We start from the raw sequence: 20,441 nt of genomic DNA, 5'->3' as shown, positions 1-20,441 counted from the left end.
TTTTATTGCGGTTCTTGAAATAAAGGACGAAAAGGACATTGAAGGAAGCGAGTTAGAAGATCGAAATGTTCTACGAAAAAATCCTCATTTGATTTGACTGAAGACATGTCATCTTAAATATAAGCTTAAACAACAGCGAACAAAGATATAACGCTGATTCCAGATGGCTTTTAGGGTCTCCAGCCAAATATTCATCACGCCATATCGCGAAAGTTCGACTCACGGCGAATCTGTCCTTCGGGGTTCTGTATATACTCACCAAGGGCTTTCATCTCCACTAGGATTTTTCCACCCCCCAATAATTCCGGTTCACAGTGTCATTTGCCGAAATCTGTTTTGGGTCGTGATTGCAATAACATCGTTTGTCACATTTTTTTTGTAAACTAATTAAAACCCAGAAGTAATATTTTTCTCTAATTTATTTGTGGAAAACGATAAATATCTTCTACCACATGACATATTCACCTTTGCCTATGGAATTTCACTGATGTCGCTGCTATCGATATGGTGGCACGCTATTGGCAACCGATTTGTGTAGAAACTCAGGAACAAGTTCAATACGGTCGTTGTTTGTTTTTGTTTCTTATTGAATGAATATCGTGGCAGGGCTATATAATTAAGTTCGTCGTTTGATCAATTGGCAGGGTGGTTGATAAATAATTTTTATTGAAATGCGCAACAACTAACTACCCTTTCCTTATGATTTCGTAGTGCCTGACAGACCATGTCTTAATGACAAGATCGATTTGCGAGATGATGAAGTGATAGAATGGAAACGTGATTTTATTATAACATCAGAACATCACGTTTTCACACAGAACAAAACTAACAACACAATTTCAGATCGTTTGGATTTGAGATTTTCCGCAATTTTCAAGTGGGCACGACAAATACAATTAAAGTAAGTAATTATATTCCAACAATTATTATTTAAAGATGCTGCGATGTAATCGAAAAAGTGGGTAGGAATGTAGTTTATGTATTTACGTGTTAGCCTGTGCCATGCTTAGCATATTTTTCCTGTTATTTAGCATAACAATGCAATTTGTTTAAACATTGTGATGTTCGTCTTTTGTTCCGTCGTCAAGTGAAATAATTGAATATTAATAAAGAAATATGGGTAGAGTAAGATTTTTTAGCGATGCTTATGGCAAAAATGATAATAATTAATTGAGAGACATTCTATAGAAGAAAAGTACATATCTAACAAATAATAATGAACATCAAAGGACGGGGGAATGGTAAAATAAAGGGTATTGTAGCAATAGTGTGTTTTATGAGTCGTCTAGAATTTGAACAATTTCAAAAATCATACTCGTTTGTGAATCGATCAGTTTTATGGGGGTGAGGAAATCACCTTAGGTAATTGTATTTGAAACACCCTTTTTCTTTAAAACAAAGTTAGTCAAATAACAATCGTAAATTCCACTAAAATTTTATTTAATATATGTTGCATGTCGATTAACTTGGTACTAATTATAATTGATAAATCCCACTCTATAATTAATTTTTAATTAAAAACAATGATGCTGTTGATTATAATTTAAGGTTTAGGAAAAATTCCTAAGATATTCAAGAAATATTTAATTTAATGGCGCCTAAATCGAATCGTTGTAGACATTGCATTTATTATAGTATTAGTCACCTAACGCCTAACTATTGTCATGCAAACTATTGCCATATTGCCGATAATGAAGATGATGTTTATAAGAATATTGAATCATCGTGGTGGTCATTAACCACAATAATCAAAATAATTATCATGCAAGACTTCTTTTCACAGATAATTTCTTTAGAAATTCTTCTTTTTTTATTCAATCCACAGCTACTTAAAATTATAATCAAATTAATAGCTTTTTGAAGCGTGTTTGTTTTTGTCTTAGCGCCTTCTTTTTCGTTTACTCACCTGGGCATTTATGAAGAAATTCCGATAAGACAACAGTAGCGACAGCACAACCGTTGACACGAACCAGTTACGGTTGGACATCGTTTCCGTTGTTAAGCTGAAAAAAAATGTAAAACACAAAAACAAATCAATTTCATTCAAATATACGGTGATAAATAAATGGCTATTCGATTGGTTTTGTAATGTTTGCAAAATGCCGAAAGGTTATACAATGATTGAGTAGTGTCCAAAGTGTTAAATGTGTTTACTTATTATGATTTATAAAGCAATTAATTAAAAAAGCAATAAAAATGAATTTTTCTGAAATGTAGCAATTGCACAATTAAATAATTTAGCCACTTAATTGATAACGACAATGACATTTCAGAGGATTGGCATTTTTACAGTTTGTAGAGAACTATATTGTAGAGATTCGATAAGACTTACCGTTTTCAAGCAAAATCATGAATACAAAAAAACCTACAAAATGTGTCCTGCACTACTGTATCTCAAAAATCGTAAAACTAGGAACAAATCATAAAGGATTAACATTTTCTTTAGCCTCATTTCGATAGGACTTAAGGTTTCGCGAAAAAAAATTTGAACTTTCACTGCGATTTATTTAAAAATCCCTCCAGCGATTTTTTCTTAGTTTTGGATTTTTCTCATCTATGAACATTGCTGTTTCAGAATCCGCAAAAACTTTTCAGGTGTAAGCGGTTTTCATTTAAAGTTAGTTCAGGCGCACCGTGAGAGATATACCCTCAGTCTGTGTGAATTGAAACTTTCGTCTAGACCCAAAGTTTGGATCAAATCGGTTGCTTCGTTGAACAGATATAGTGTGTACCATTTTAGTGACATTTTTTAAGTTTTGTGGGGGAGGTACATGAAAGAGTGGATCTATAAGCACCACCTTCGAATTTCGTCTAATATTCGAAGAAATATTACAATATCCAAAGTGTGGACGAACGCAGTATTCGGTTCGAGTCCTCCAGCCACTACATATGGGTTTCTTACAACTTTCGGGATGTTTTGTCAAGAAGTATGGACTTGCCCCTGAAAAAACTTTTACTGCCGTAATTGAGGCAGCGAATGCAAGTTGCTTCAACAAAAATCAACGTGATTCGAGAGGAGGTCTTAGAGTGAATTTATCCAAAATTTTTTGTGGGAGGGACCGGAAGGATTGGACAAATATAGTCCATATTGGAACCTGATCCATGTCTGGTAGATATTTTAGGATGTGTAAAGTATGGACCAAATCGGTCACTCCCATCAAGAGTTATTGAACATTTTCCGAACATTTTTGGACTTTTGTGGGGGAGGTAACAGAAGGAGTGGACCGATATGGCTTATCTTCGAACTTAAACTAAGTTTGCACAAAATATTACGAAGACCAAATTGTGGACCGAATCGGCAGATCCGTTCGAGAGTTATCTTGCGCTCCAACCACTACACACGGTGTCACAGGGGCTTTTGGTACCTTTCAGACTATTTTCTCAGGAAGTATGGACTTGCCCCTGATGAAACTTATCTATATATATAAAAGAGTAGTGAGGTGAGTGACTGACTGACTGACTGACTGATTGACTGACTGATTCATCAGCGCCCAGACGAAACCGCTGAAGCTAGAAAGTTGAAATTTTGGGTGTAGGTTGCTGTTGGTGCGTAGGGGTGAGATAAGGCTGGGTTTTTGGAAATTCGACCTAGAAGTGTACGAAAAGTACTAAAAGGTACTAAATATGGTACCCTCTGTATTAGGCAAACGGTAAGAGCTAGAATTCTGAAATTTGGAATGAGGGTAACTGATTGAGAGCTAGAAAGATGTACCAAAGGGTTTTTGGAAATTCGAACTACAAGGGTACGAAAAGTACTAAATGGTACTAAATTTAGTACAATTTTGATTTGGGTGAACGGATTGAGCTGGAATAATGACATTTGGAACGAGGGTCACTGATGAAGAGTAACAATGAAAGGTTTTTGTAAATTCGAACTAAAAGGGTACGAAAAGTACTAAATGGTACTAAATTTAGTACAACTCGGATTTCGGTGAACGGATGGAGCTAGAATCCTGAAATTTGAAATTAGGGTCACTGGTGGAGAGTAACAAAGAAAGGTTTTTGGAAATTCGAACCATAAGTGCACGAAAAGTACTAAATGGTACTAAATTTAGTACAATTCGGATTTGGGTGAACGGATAGAGCTGGAATCCTGAAATTTGGAATGAGGATCTCTGATGAAGAGTAAAAATGAAAGGTTTTTGGAAATTCGAATTACAAGGGTACGAAAAGTACTAAATGGTACTAAATTTAGTACAATTTGGATTTGGGTGAATGGATTGAGCTGGAATCCTGAAATTTGTAATGAGGGTCACTGATGGAGAGTAGCAAAGAAAGGTTTTTAGAAATTCGAACCATAAGTGCACGAAAAGTACTAAATGGTACTAAATTTAGTACAATTCGGATTTGAGTGGACGGATTGAGCTGGAATACAGACATTTGGAATGAGGGTCACTGATGAAGAGTAACAATGAAAGGTTTTTGTAAATTCGAACTGTAAGGGTACGAAAAGTACTAAATGGTACTAAATTTAGTACAATTTTGATTTGTGTGGACGGATAGAGCTGGAAGACAGGCATTTGGAATGAGGGTCACTGATGAAGAGTAACAATGAAAAGTTTTTGTAAATTCGAACTATAAGGGTACTAAATTTAGTACAATTTGGATTTGGGTGAACGGATGGCACTAGAATCCTGAAATTTGAAATTAGGATCACTGGTGGAGAGTAACAAAGAAAGGTTTTTGGAAACTTGAACTATAAGTGCACGGAAAGTTCTAAATGGTACTAAATTTAGTACAATTTGGATTTGGGTGAACGGATTGAGCTGGAATCCTGAAATTTGTAATGAGGGTCACTGATGGAGAATAGCAAAGAAAGATTTTTAGAAATTCGAACCATAAGTGCACGAAAAGTACTAAATGGTACTAAATTTAGTACAATTCGGATTTGGGTGAACGGATAGAGCTGGAATCCTGAAATTTGGAATGAGGATCACTGATGAAGAGTAAAAATGAAAGGTTTTTGAAATTCGAACTATAATATACGAAAAGTAATAAATGGTACTAAATTTAGTACAATTTGGGTTTGGGTGAACGAATAGAGCTGGAATCCTGAAATTTGGAATGAAGGTCACTGATGGAGAGTAAAAAATAAAGGTTTTTGGAAATTCGAATTACAAGGGTACGAAAAGTACTAAATTTAGTACAATTTTGATTTGGGTGAACGGATTGAGCTGGAATACAGACATTTGGAATGAGGGTCACTGATGAAGAATAACAATGAAAGGTTTTTGTAAATACGAAAAGTACTAAATGGTACTAAATTTAGTACAATTTGGATTTGGGTGAACGGATGGAGCTGGAATCCTGAAATTTGTAATGAGGGTCACTGATGGAGAGTAACAAAGAAAGGTTTTTAGAAACTTGAACTATAAGTGCACGAAAAGTACTAAATGGTACTAAATTTAGTACAATTTGGATTTGGGTGAAATTTGAAAGGAAGGTCACTGATGGAGAGTAAAAAAGAAAGGTTTTTGAAAATTCGAATTAAAAGTATACGAAAAATACTAAATGGTACGAAATATAGTACAATTTGGATATGTGATAACGAATAGGGCCGGAATCCTGAAATTTGGAATGGGGGTCACTGATGAAGAGTAAGAAAGGTGTACCAAAGGTCGAAAAGTCCTAAATGGTACTGAGTTTAGTATGATTTGGATTTGAAGAGCTGGAATCCTGAAATTTGGAATTAAGATTACTGTTGGAATATAGAATTGAGATATGGAGGTAGCTTTGGAAAATCGTACTAATGTGCACGAAGTAGTACTAAATGGTACGAAATTCGCTATAATTTGTATTTGCGTGAACAGATTATTGTTGGAGTGTAGGATTGAGGTAGTTTTGGAAATTCGTACTTATGGAAAAGTGCTAAATGGAACTACATTGGAAATCGTGTACGAAAAGTGCTAAATGGTACAAAATTTGGTACCTTTTGGTATTTTCTATATGGTATAGAATTTTGTACAATTTGTGATTTTATAATGGGTAGAACTGGAATTTTGAAATTCGGTATTAGATTAGCAATTGGTGTTTAGAGTGGAGGTAGGGAGGAGGTTTTGAAAATTCGTACTTATTTATACAAAAAGTACTAAATAGTCCCCAAATGGGTTTCAGGGGAACTGGTAAAACTGGAAAAGTGAATTGGGGTTAGGATATTTGTTGAATATAAGGAAGTAATTTTTAAAACGTTTACCTATGTGTACGATAAGTTGGGTAACATGTTGGTACCAAAACCATTTTAAATAATTAAGGTACTTAATTTGGTGTTGGGTGTTGGGACAAAACTGGGATTATATAATTTGGAAATACGCTATTTGTACAAAAAATACGAAATGGAAAAATATTTGTTATGAAGATCGCTCTAAAATTTGAGACAAAGTTCTGAGTTTGAAAAATTGTACTGAATATAGTTCCATTGATTTGATGTTAACGCCAAGGAGTTTATAAATAATGTACTGAAATTAAGTAGTCAAACGTGAAGTATATTTTCAAAAAATGTTTTTGTTCTGACAGCTTTGGTATGTAAATTTGAAAACGTGGTCCAATGCGACAATTTTGTTAACTAGAAGGTATTTACCCCCTGATATTAACAAATCCTAAATTGAAATGCCTTCAAAAAATTTTCCGATGTATACGGTTGACATACCCGTGCACATTAAGTACAATTTTTTGTAAAGAAGTTTTCTAACCTTTCATGCCACAAATTCCGAATTTCGGTTGGAAAATGTGCAGAAGATTTTCAAAATACTCTAAATCTTCAAAATACCTCTTCTAATAAACGTGGATTGATTTGGAGATTTTTAAATTAAACTTTTATATCCTCTGAGTATTCAAGGTCCAAATTTAAAGAAAATTGGACAATATACATTTGTTCTTCTTTTAAAATACACTTAGTCGAGAGGTGCCGTTATATGGGGATATCCGAAAACGTGGATTTTTATGGCCATTTTGAATGCCGAAAATTTAACGGACCTATTCGGGTTCTGGGCGAAACCGCTAAAGCTAGAACCTTGAATTGTGAATGTGCGTGATTGTTGTTGTGAAGGGGTGAGATAAAGTTAAGTGTTTGGAAATTCGTACTGGAAGGGAATGCTGTGTTAGTGAAGGGGTAACTCCTGGTTTTGCAATATGATACGTAGTTTTGGAAATTCGCAATAAAAAATATGGTAGCTGTGTAAGGATGCTATACGGCATATATTTTTTTTTTAAATTCTGACTACAATCGAAAAAATATTGGTAATAAAAATAGGTCTTAGTACAACAGAATCTCCAGTATTCACCATTCCCGTATTAAATATTGTTTATATATATTTCGTTTCCTTTCCGCATACGAAGTAGCGGGCATTTGCTAGTACTGTTATATAAGGGGCAGTGAATACACGTTGCTACAACAAAAATTCGTTGAACAGGTCCTAAACTGAACTTTTCCGACATTTTGTGTGGGACGTACCCGAAGGAGTGGACCAATTGAGTCCAAATTGGAACCTCATCTAAGTCTGGTAGAAATTTCACGATGTACAAAGTATGGACCAAATCGGTTACTTCCTTCCAGAGTTATCGTTCGGTATCTTTTGTGGGGGAGGTACCGGAAGGAATGGACCGATATAACCCATCTTCGAACTTAAACTAAGTTTGGACAAAATATTACGAACGCCAAATTTTGGACCGAATCGGTTGATCCGTTCGAGAGTTGTCGTGCGCTTCAGCCTGCCAGATCGCTGTGATGAGAAATCGGATGCGTCATTTTCACTATTACGCGGTTTATATGCGTTTCAAATGTTGCAATATTCAATATAACATTATTTTAATGTTATACCACAATTGGAATTCCTTGTGATTTAATATTATGTTCTAAAAATATACGCCAAAGGAAAACTATAAGGGAAAAATTTGTTGCAACGGAATATCTTCATTATTCCGTACAAATTTTGACGAAGAACTCGAACATTTTTTTCTTCAACTTTTCGTTTAAAATCATAAACAATTAATATTAGAGTATTATTTTTATTTTTTTCGTCATATTTTCTTCGTATTTTTGCAAATAAAATGAATACTATAGCTCCAACCTTCACGACTTAGGTTTCATTTTATTCCTCACAATGTCTGGATGCTGTTATAATTTTTTATATATTTTTTGTAAGTATAGGCGCTAAACGCAGAAAAATATATGTTAGAAATATGTTTGGATCCAAACAAATATTAGTTTGGGACTGGTTGCAAATAAATATATGTTTGGATCCAAACATAATTTGTTTGTGTCCAAATAAATATATATTTGCAACATTTTGTAACATATCTCAATTTTATTTGTTTGGGTATAGGGTGTCCAAAACCGAAACCGGTTAACCGGTTACCCGGTTTTTCGTTAAAAACCGAAACCGGTTTTCATCAAAATCGTCATTTTCGGTTAACCGAAAAAACCGGTTACATGTGTCGGTTAACCGGTTTTTTAAAAATTGGAATATTTTCAATATTTCATTAAAATTTTACTCTTGAAAATAAAATAAACTCAAATAACATAAAATACGGCAAATTTCTAGATGCCAAATGTGTTTAAAAGTGAAAAGTATTTTGTATAAAATAGTCTTAAAGCAGCTTTCGGCAGGTTATTTTTGTTGCATACTTCAGGGAGCTTTAATATGTGTGAGTGGAGAAAAGCTCTCTCTGAGGGCACGAGTATTCCTTTTTGACAGTGTCCTAAAAATTAAATAATATTCAGAGAGGGTATTGTTGTAATTACAATTTAAAACGAATATTTAGTCCAATATTTTCATTATTCAAAGAGCGATTTTCTGATGACGATATAGTCGAAGGACAAAATTCCCTTCTTTAGACGAAAAATAAAAATTCTCAAAGAAAAATCATCCATTTATCTAGAAGGTGCTTTAAAACATATTAATTTTCGTCCCCAAGATCTACGTTATAGAGAAGTTTGACTGTAATTAGTACGATCTTTGGCCGAATGTCAGGTTATAAATAAAATATAATGATAATAAAATTTATGTTTGATTCAGACATTTCACAATAATATGAAGCTTACAAAGTAAGACGACGTAAATTGTAAATTTAGTTCTTTTGGTACATAATTTTATATTAGTAACAGTTTATACTATTCTTAAAGCACAATCAATCAATTCAATCTTAATATTGCTGTCCCAATCTCAAGGTTGAATGTCAGATATCATGGATTTAATGATATAATTATATAACAAAGTCGTTAATTTACCCCTTTCCGCCAATTTTTAATAAAATTTTTATGAAATATAATCAATTTTATAGTTATTAAAAAAACCGGTTTAAACCGGTTAACCGGTTTTTGAAAATTTTAATAACCGAAAACCGGTTTTTCAAAAAAGCGAAAATTTCGGTTAACCGGAAACCGTTTTGTTTCAAAAACCGGTTTTTTGGACACACTATTTGGGTACCAACATATTTTTGATGTTAGAACATATTTTTTATGGGTGGAGAGAGGATTTTTGTCAAAGAGAGTAAAAACAGGGCTCTCGCGGATGTGGAATGCTGTTTTATAACAAGGAGCTGTGTGTATGGTGTAATAGGAGACGCAGAAGCTTTGGTCAAACACGTGTGTTTCGTGCTTTGTTGTTGTTAACCAAAGTAGCAAGCGAAGAGAGAAAGAAAAAAAATAATTATGTTGTCCTTTTTTTTAGTTGTCTAAATAAAATCGTTGAGTAAAGACGGTAATGTGAGTGGATAAATCAGTGTTTTGTGTTTTCTTAATGAAATGGTGCTTTTTAGTAAATTAAATGCCCAATACATTTTATAATTGAACATTTTATAATTGAATCAAAATGGTGAATGGAAATATTTTATTGGACAAGGGATAAATCGCATTTATATTGGTAATTACATCAATACATTTTTCATATACATACATACATATGTATGTTTGAAATATGGATGTACCTATTTATTACATTTATAATCATTTAATTCCAGATGCCGATTTCCCACTGATGATTTCAACTTTGAGGAAAATGTGTTTTATTTCACAACTAAGGAAAAGCGTTCATCGATGTTTCTCTATATATATTTCTTTTTAAAAGTGTAACTTTTTATAAATTATTTCATTCCGTTTTTCTTTTATTAAAGTCTGTTATGTATTTCTTTGGAATTTTTTATGTAGCGCTTATTGAGAACAAGTGAGCATACATTTCATTGTGTTTTACATTGAAATTTACGATCCCTTGCTCTCATCAAGCGCCCACTGGTGCATGTGTTTTTTTTTCTTTTTGGCATATAATTTGTTTGTACCCAAACATATATTTGTTTGCAGGACCCAAACATATGTTATGTTTGGGACTGCTTGCAAACAAATATATGTTTAATGCAAAATATGTTTGGGACATATGTATGTTAGAGAGGCATTTTTTCTGTGTGTGTATTGTTTCAAAAATATGTTTGAAAATACGTGAAATTATTTAACAAATTTGATTTTTCGCGAATCCCTTGAGACTTTTCGGAAAAGACGATTGTAAACATTTTCCTGATATACCCTCGTTAGCATAAATGCTGAGGGTATAAAAAAGAAAGAAAAAAAGGTACTCATATCTCAGTCGGACTAGTCAACCCTTTTCAAAGCAATTTCTCCGATTTCTCGCGCATAACTATTTATATTTTTTCCTAAATAAGATATAAGAGAACATGGAAAGTCTACGGACTTCATACAACTAAAAAATTTCAATTAGCTTACGAGTAGTCAAACGAATTAATAATGACTGGTAGGAAAACCAGCTTTGGAGACAGTTCTGGTATCCGAAGTTTTTTTCATGGAGGTTTTTTTAATTTAGAGGATTTATATAACTTTTTTGAAATTGAAATACTAAAGTAAAATATAAAAATAACTGCAATTTGTATACGCCTTTAAACTTTTAGCATGTTGCAAATGACGGTAACTGTCATTTTTTGTAGACAGAACATTATTTAGCAACATTGTACAAAATTTATCTTTTACCTCTTTTGTTTTTTGAGAACATTGTTCTTTATATGTGTGTGTTTGACTGGCTTTTGTAGAACATGATTAATTTAATTAATACCAGTCAACGTCTAAAGTTTCTTCTGTTAGTTTTATACCACAACATAGTAACTGAAATTTCCCATCGTCTATTTTGCATTGTCAATACAATGGAACATCAAGGCAGAGTTATTTATTTCAAACTTGAAATACTTCTGTCTGTTTGTCAGTCTGAGTGGCATGTCAGTGCAATCAACAACAACAGCAATGATGATGATGATGACGACAATGATGGTGATGATTTTGCCAAGAAGATTAGAAAACTTTGGTGGCATTGTTGTTGTTGCTGCTGCTGCATGTATTTTCAATTGTTTTGCATTCTAGAGAAGAAGTAGAAGCAACCGAGATAAACAAATGTTTCGCAGATTTTCCAAATCCGATAGCACTGTTATTAATTTCCCTTTGTTAAGCTGCTATCTGCTGAATCTGTTGAACATTGTTGTTGTCTTCATAAAAATACAATCAAATAAAAATGACTATAAAATATGTTAAAGAGGGAAATCGTGTATCAAATATTTGGCTAGCGGAGATTTGTTGAATGGGCCCATAACATGTTACTATAGGTATATTTTGGTTAAAGTTATTGCTTTGGCTTTTCAACACCTCGTATGACAATGTTCAACTTACATACATATGTTATTTACACAAAACATGTTATTATCTTTGAACGTCTTTGTTTTAAGTAAATAATGAATGAAGAATTTTGAATTTGAGAAAAAAAACATCGTTACCATTTTCAACCTACATTTCATATTTGATCCAAATATCGTTGAATGTGTTTTATCCATATTAAGGAATGTATGTATGTTTGATTTCATACCAAATATGTCATTTCCTAATGACAGAGCAAATGTATGGAGTCTAATAACAATTGAAATAATTAGTTCAGTGAACTGGATGAATATTCAAAACAAAGATACGAATCACAAAATAACAAAAAAAACTTGGAGTTCAACGACCTGTTTTCTCCAAAAACGTTGAAGATGAGCTTTGAATTATGTCCAAATATTTTTGTTTACCTCAAATGTGACCTTATTATCCATTATTCTGATTTTGCTGTTTCATTTATGAAGGTGTGTACCTGATTTATGATAACCTAACAACACCCACGATTATTTGATAGCCAAGACGTAGTCAATCAGACAGTCAATCAAATGATGATACCATCTTCCTCAATTTTTCTTTTTTGTGAATTATGAACATTGAACAAACTTCAACCATCATCCATATAATATGTTGAAATTAAGAGGATTAGTAAAAGATAAATAATAGTAAAGCATTATTAAAACAAGTAAAAAAGTATCAGTCGGCTTTGCCGACAGAGATATACCCTCAGCCTGTGTATATTGAAACAAATTTTTCCCAAAATACGTATGTATTTAGGGGGTTTTAAAAATTTTGGGCGTTTGAACCGACGAAAATGTTGATTAGGATTAAAGATCAAAAGTTTTGCGGAGGAGATACTAAAAGGAATGGATCGACATTGACCGTTATGGAAGTGGATCTCCAGCCACAACATATGGTGTCATAGGGGGTTTTTACACTCTTCGGGCTGTTTGCTCAAGAAGTATGGACTTGCCACTAAAAAAACTTTTGCCATCGTAATTGAGGCAGCGAATGCAAGTTGCTTGAACAAAAATCAAAGTGATTCGATATCAGGTCTTAAAGTGAACTTATCCGAAATTTTGTGTGGGAGGTAACGGATGGAGTGGACAAATATAGCCCATATTTCAACCTGATCTATATCTGGTAGATATATTAGGATGTGTAAAGTATAGACCAATTTGGCCACTCCCTTCAAGAGTTACCGTACGAACAATTTTTCCGAACATGTTTGAAATTTTGTGAGGGAGGTACCTGAAGGAGTGGACCGATATGAGTTATGTTCAAACTTAAACTATGTTTGGACAAAATATTACTAAGGACATATTTTGGACCGAATCGGCAGATCCGTTCGAGAGTTATCTTTCGCTCCAACCACCTCACACGGTGTCATATGGGTTTTTTTTGCAAGTTTCATGCCATTTTCTCAGGAAGTATGGACTTGCCCCTGATGAAACTTGTACCGTCGTATGGAGGGCAGTGAATACAAGTTGCTAAAACAGAAATCAAAGCGATTCGAGAGATGGCCCTAAACTGAACTTTTCCGAAATTTTGTGTGGGAGGTACCCGAAGGAATGGACCTATTGAGACCATATTGCAACCTCATATTACTCTGGTAGAAAGTTTACGCTATACAAAGTATGGACCAAATCGGTCACTTCCTTCAAGAGTTATCGTGCGCACAAACTTTCCGAACATTTTCGGATTTTTGTGAGGGAGGTACCGGAAGGAGTGGACCGATGTAGCTCATCTTCGAACTTAAACTAAGTTTGGGCAAAATATTACGAAAGCCAAAATTTTAACCGAATCGGTTCATCCGTTCGAGAGTTATCGTGCGCTCCAGCCAGCAGGACAGACAGACAGACAGACAGACAGACGGACGGACATGGCTAGATCGACTCCAAATTGTCTGAAACACATTTCGTCCAAACATACTTGGGGTCTAAAACCATTATTTCGATGAGGCACATTTTCATCGTATCAAAGTGTATATACCCTCCTTAGCCTAAAGGCTGAGGGTATAAATACCCATCAAGTCATTTAAAACAAGTAAGAAAGGAGTTAAGTTCGGTTCGGCCGAACTTGTTATACCCTCCACCACGAGTTGTATTGAAATAAAACTGAACAATTAGTTTTCTTTCGTTTATGAAGAAGACTAAATACCGGTAAAACAATGTGGCTAAGTTTCAAAATACATAAAAGTGGGATGTATGGGGCTATATGAAGGCGTGGACCTGTAGGGATACATTTTTTTTTTTGGGGGGGGGGGAGTTTTATACCATCAACGAAGACTAAATGCAAAATTTCAGCCATTTCGGTTGAATATTGATGCCACAACCTTCAAAATACCGATAATCGGGAGGTACAATTCTATGTGGGCAATATGAAGGCGTAAACCTATACCTACAAATTTCAGGTGGAAAGATTTGCACCCGCAACGAAGACTGAATACCAAATTTCAGCCATTTTGATGGAATATTGAGGCCACAACCTTCAAAATACCAAAAAGTGGGATGTACCGTTCTATGGGGGCTATATGAAGGCGTGGATCGGTACCGACATATTTAGAGGGGAAAGTTGAATACCCCCAACGAAGACTAAATACCAAATTTCAGCCATTTCGATGGATTATTGTGGCCATAACTTTCAAAATACCGAATATCGGGAGGTACCGTTCTATGGGGGCTATATTAAGACGTTACGACACATTTCTTGAGGAAAGTTTTATACCACCTACGAAGACTAAATACCAAATTTTAGTCATTACCGCAAATCGGGAGGTACCGTTCTATGGGAGCTAAATGAAGGCGTAGGCTATACTGACAAAATTCTGGATAAAAGTTTTATACCACCAACGAAGACTAAGTACCAAATTTCAGCAATTTCGAAATACCAAAAATCGGGTGGTATATAGCCCATTTGCAATACCAAACATCCTAGGAGTAATGGAAACTTCTATACCAAATTACAAAGCTCTATCTTAAAAATTGCGAGCTGTTTGTTGATTTCAACAGACGGACGGACATCGCTATATCGATTTAGAATTTTACCCTGATCAAGAATATATATACTTTATAGGGTCTCCGATGAATATTTTGATGTGTTACAAACGAAATAACAATTTTAATTATACCCTTCATATTATGGTGGAGGGTCCTCTGAATGGCCAGGCCATCTTGAAGACAAACATATTATCAAATGGAAATAAAGAACATATATGTACATAAATACATATAATTGAAAATTTATTTAGATTATTTGTAATAACATTTGTCGGTGAGATAGTCCTAAAACACAAAAGGTTCTCATATGCCTCCCCTCTCTCTCCCCATCAGTCTAACAATTGCCACAGGGAATATTGTGAATATTGAATACTGGGTACACGGGAAAAGTAATCACATGGGGTGCAGATCTCAACTTCATGCGAAATATTTCGTTTCAAATATACATGTAGATTAGATTCTTTTCGCGTGGTTGCACTTTTAACAAATAAAAAACTAAAAACAAGATGTGCGTGAGAAAAGAACTGGAATTGTTGCACATCATAACTGAAACGCTGCCAAAGGCCAGACACTTTTAATCTGACTAAAATAAATCTATCATGGCAACGAAGTATTTCGATTTGAAGCGATTAGTGTCAGCACAAGAATGGCCAAAGAGAATGTATGTTTGGTCACCTCATTAGCTAATGTTTCCACATAAGATTGGTAAGACGATAATATTGGGTAAATAGATTCGCTTGCAATGCATCTTCTAAGAGGATTAAACGTAGTGTTTGGAAGCTTCTAACAACTTCTGATGAACATTTTGCAGAATACTTAAACAAATGCTGCGTCTTAAAATTGGTTATGGAGATGTCTTAGGTGTGACAGGTCATTTATTAGATGGCTTATTAAGCTAAAGATGACAGCTTGGTAACGACTTATATTTATTACTTATGACCCGGTAGTGTAAATTAAACATCCAATGGTTGACATATTTCTTGTTGCTATTTATTGTATGTTTTTGTCAATCAACAACAAAAGCAATGTATGCGATGGGAACCACACCACTTTGCGGCATTGAGAATTGCTATCTTTCAGTCACAAATCCATTTGATATCTACCTCCGCTGGCATTCATCTGTCTAATGGGTTTCGCCGTCTAACGTGTCTGTCTCTCAATCTGTGCCACTGATTGTGATGCGATATTGAATGGGGCTCTGACAAGAAATCTTTAGGTTTGTGTGGAAGATTGGCTGTCGCTGCATTTAATGAGCATTGTCTCATCTCATATCTGGTCTGAGATGAGGAAATCACAGTGAGAATAATTTGCTCAAATATTCATTAATTCAAGTATTTTGCCTACAAACTGATTGTACATTTATACAACGTATGTGAATAACATTGTAGGTATTTATTTATTGCAGTTGTCACTCCTATATTTTGTTCTTTTGGTTTATAGAAGTGACTTAAGAAAAAATCTATGCAATGTTCTTATGGATTCTTTCAACATTTCTAGTACTAAATTGATATTATTTATTATTAGATAATTAAAATACTTGGAATTGAAAGAGTATGAAGTCACAATTGAAAACTGCTAAAATTTAAATTCAAATCAAAAACAGTCTAGATTAAAGACAAAGATTTTCAAAACATGGAATTTAAAGAAAACAATTGTTCTTGGCCTCTTCGCAATTGCATTATCTTATAATTGCAATACTAGAGTAAGCTACTACCAAATATGTCATGCTTAATCATTTAGAGAAATGTTGAAAAAGTTTGTAAAACACTGATGTAAGAAATAGTAGAGCCACTGACCTTAAAACGCATTAAGCGTTTCGAAAACACTTCAGCAAAGTGCTTTTTGGTGTAATTTGTATTTGTATTGTAATGAAATAGTATTATTACATTAACAAAATTTAATCAACTTATCTTCAATTTGGGGTTCAACGTTGAATTAAGCAAGGTAGGGATATGATTTGATTTAAGTAAACAAAGAAATAACAAGTAAAAAAGTGTCAGTCGGCTTTGCCGACAGAGATATACCCTCAGCCTATGTGAATTGGAACTTTCATCTACGGACAGATCGACTGTATTTTGCGGAGGAGGCAATGGACCAATATAGTGCATTACGGAAGTGGATCTTATTATGTTTTCGATAGATATTGCGCCCACTAGTCATTTCAGTGGGTTATCGTACACCTGTTGGACCAGTATACCAGGAATCATGGACTTGTCCACGGAAAATATAATTTTGCTGTAAACAGGACCACAAAGAACATCATCGGTATAAATTTCCAAAGGATCTCCGAACAGACCCTAAACTGCACTTGGACACAAGTGTTGAACTTTTGTGGGGGGAGGTGTCTTAAGGAGAGGACCGATATGGGCCATTTTTGAAGTTAAACTAAGTTTGGACAAAATATGACGAAGGCCATAAATCGAAGGGAAGTTTTTGCGCATTCTGAAACTACAATGTTCATAGATGAGAAAAATAAAAAAAAACAACAAATCGCCAGAGCTCTTTTTAAATAAATCGGGATCAAAGTTCACATTTTTAGGTTTTTTTGTTTTCACGATTTTGCTTGGAAGCCGCAAGTCCTATCGAAATGGGATTAGAAAGAATATTGTAGCTGTGAAAATTCTCTAGAGGATTGACTGTTATAATTTGTTCCTAGATTTTACCATTATTGAGATATAGAAGTTCAGGTCACATGTTTATGTTTTCTTGTTAGATTTTCAAGATTTGCTTGAAAACGGCAAGTCTTATTGAAATGGGACTACAGGAAATCTTATAGCTGTAAAAATTCTCTACAAGAGTGGCTTTATTCCTAAGTTGTACCATTTTCGAGATAAATAAGTTTAAGTTAGAAAATTGCAGTCATGACATTATTTTATAAGAAGACGATACAGCCAGTGAATTGTTCCAATTTGAACTTCTATATCTCAAAAAAGGTAAAACCTACGAAGGTATCATAAATGTAAATTTTGTACAACATGTTCTTTAGTTCCATTTTGATAGGGCTTGCGGTTTCCCAGCAAAATCGTGAAAACCAAAAACCCTAGAAATGTGAACTTTGACCGCGATTTATTTTAAAAGCGCTCCGGCGATTTTTTTGTTTGTTTTTTTCTCATCTATGAACATTGTAGTTTCAGAATCCGCAAAAAATCCCAGGTGTAAGCTCCTTTCATTTAAAGTTGGTTCAATCATTAATCTCCTTTTGTTTATGAAAATACTAAGCCCATCCGCCACACTAACCTTACAATATCGCTTTCTTTTAAACAAGATTTATTACCACGAGATATCGATGTATAACCCTCGAAATATGTAAAATCTGGATGTACCTTCATATTGGGAATATACTAAAATATTGATAATTTTCGTGGGGCTTTTCTACCTATTGAGAATCCGAAACACCAATTTACAGACACTACAGTAAACTAAAACTTTAAAAGACTTTTTAAGACCGAGTAGTATCGTAGTACCTTTCCATCTGAGAACCCACAATACCTGTCCTATGGGGGCTATATGTATAAAAACGTGCATTTATACCCACAATAATATGGAGGCATGTTTTATACCTTTCTATAGCGGCTATATTACAATGTCGACCTCCGATAATTCTCTGCAGGAATGTTGTATATTCCCCAGAACTCCGAATACTCGCTCGAATTCCATTCGCGAGTGAAACTCTTCTTGAGGGGGGCATCTCATGGGCCACTTGCCAAAAAACAAGTGCGACTTGCCACTTAAAAAATAAGTGTAAGTATCTCTGGCCACTCAAAAAATAAGTTATCTAAAAATTAATACTTTTCCACACTCGCGTATGCTTTGCCAAGTCGTTTTTTGTACTCAATCACATTAAGTATTGTTTTTAACTCCAATCAACCAACCGAGAGAGTGGGAGCAAAGATTACAAAAAGATGTACATACAAGACACTTAAAACACTTTCTAAGTGTTTAAGACACTTGTTATTATTTTTGCATCTTTGTGATCTTTGTTTTTTTTTTTGCAAGGATTTTTAAATGTAAATATAATGGCCTAATCTAAGGAATATACAAAAGTACGTATAACATTACAAACATAGAACATGAAAATCTTTTTACTGTTTGTAGTGTTGTGTGTACTTCTTGATGAGCCACTTGGCAAATTATCGACGATTAAGGAGCATTTGCGAGTTTTGTTTACAGTGCAAAATACGATGGACACTTATTTCACTCTGTTTGCACAAGCAACAGTCGTGAAAACCACAAAACCACATATGTGTGCTCAAGTGGCTTGGTGATGATCTCTGGTACCGTTCTATGAAGGCTATATTAAAACGTGGTCCTATTCCTACAATTCTTTGCAGGATAATGCGGCTAAAACCTTGAAAATTCCGAAAATCGAGTAGTACCGGTCTTTGGGGACTATATAAAACGTAGACCCCAAACCGACAAATTTCTGGGAGAGGGTTTTGTAGCCTCAAAGACGACTAAATGGCAAATTTCAGCCATTTCGTTGAGATAATGTTGCTAAAAACTTCAAAATGACGAATAGCGGGAGGAACCGTTCTATGGAGGCTATATCAAAACATGGACCGATATATCCCATGTGCAATACCAAGCATCCTAGTAACTGAAACTTCTGCAACCGAATTATAAAGCTCTATCTTAAATATTGCAAGCTGTATCTCTATTTCAATCGACTTAGAATTTTAAGCTGATCAAGAATATATATATATATATATACATTATTGTTATATACATTATATTTCCCCGACGAATATTTAGATGTGTTACAAATGGAATGATTGATTAACCTATACCCCCATATAATGGTGGAGGTTATAAAAAACATATTCTGATGACGAAACCAATAAATATTTAAAAGGTAATCTTCTTCCATGAAATGCAATGAGAAAATTATTTTCCTTTACAAAGAATTCGTACATCTTCGGCTTAAAGTAGAATCGATTGCTAAATGACTTAATAGCCGACTAAGTAGACATTCAATGTTAGTAAAATCTCAGGTAAATGGCCGTGACGTTTGTCGTTGTATTGTGGATTTGGTAATGAACTTAACTCATTGTTGCATGTGGTGTGGTCGGATGAGACGCCACACACTGCGCATGCGTAATTTTTCAATGAATGAACGGCATCGTCGAATGTATTGCCTGCCTATCGAATGTTTTTGAATGATAATGAACAGCTAATTCTGTTAATTACAGCTAAATGCAAAATTGCTTTTATTTTAATCGCTTGTTATTTGTGCCGTTGTTGTTGTTGCTTTCATCCATACGTGCATCAGTCCATATTGAGTTAGTTCAAGTTCAAAACATCATCATCACCATCTACGAATTGTATGCGTTCTGAATCTGGCGCTAGTTCGTTCTGACACACTTTTCGTAGTGATAAACAAATCGAATTCTGATGTTGTTGTTGTTGTTGCTGCTGGCACTGCATATGTGGGTGCTGGAATTGAAGATTACCTCGAAGAATAAAAGCGGACAGACGAATAGACGGACAGACACTTGGAGTGCTGTGATATGGAATAATGGGTATGGTTCAAAGAAGAGCTTGTTTACCGTTTGTGCTTTAAAGTAAGAAGCGGTAGATTGTCTGTCAGTCTTACTTCTGATCCAACGCACACACACACAGACATGACATTGTTCATGCCATTCATAAATGAATCTGAAAAGGAATATGTTAAGGCCATTATTCAGCTGAGCTTTGTTTGTTGTACTTTTTTAATCGCCAACAATGTGGCTGTAGTAGCATCATCTGTTTTTATATCATCGACTCTTTTTCGTTGACTTCTACAATTTTGCATGGTTTTTAGTTTG

The 20,441-nt window shown here is 34.5% G+C and overlaps 1 protein-coding gene across 5 annotated transcripts in view; it reads right to left on the bottom strand.

Annotated features, from left to right (window-relative positions):
- js (jiangshi) overlaps positions 1–20,441 on the bottom strand; it is a 71,783-nt gene that overhangs the window by 34,009 nt on the left and 17,333 nt on the right. For all 5 annotated transcript variants that reach the window (XM_073961600.1, XM_073961560.1, XM_073961581.1 and 2 more), the window contains exon 3: positions 1,907–2,003. In XM_073961600.1, the coding sequence (XP_073817701.1) occupies positions 1,907–1,987 (81 nt within the window). In that variant the 5' untranslated portion in view covers positions 1,988–2,003. The remainder of the gene's footprint in view (positions 1–1,906; positions 2,004–20,441) is intronic.

This window comes from Musca autumnalis, unplaced genomic scaffold (assembly GCF_047663935.1).
Source record: "Musca autumnalis isolate F117 unplaced genomic scaffold, ASM4766393v1 scaffold_1, whole genome shotgun sequence".
In the NCBI taxonomy this organism is placed as follows: domain Eukaryota; kingdom Metazoa; phylum Arthropoda; class Insecta; order Diptera; family Muscidae; genus Musca; species Musca autumnalis.
Note: the sequence above shows the minus strand (reverse complement) of the source record. Positions and strands in the feature narration are given on the sequence as shown.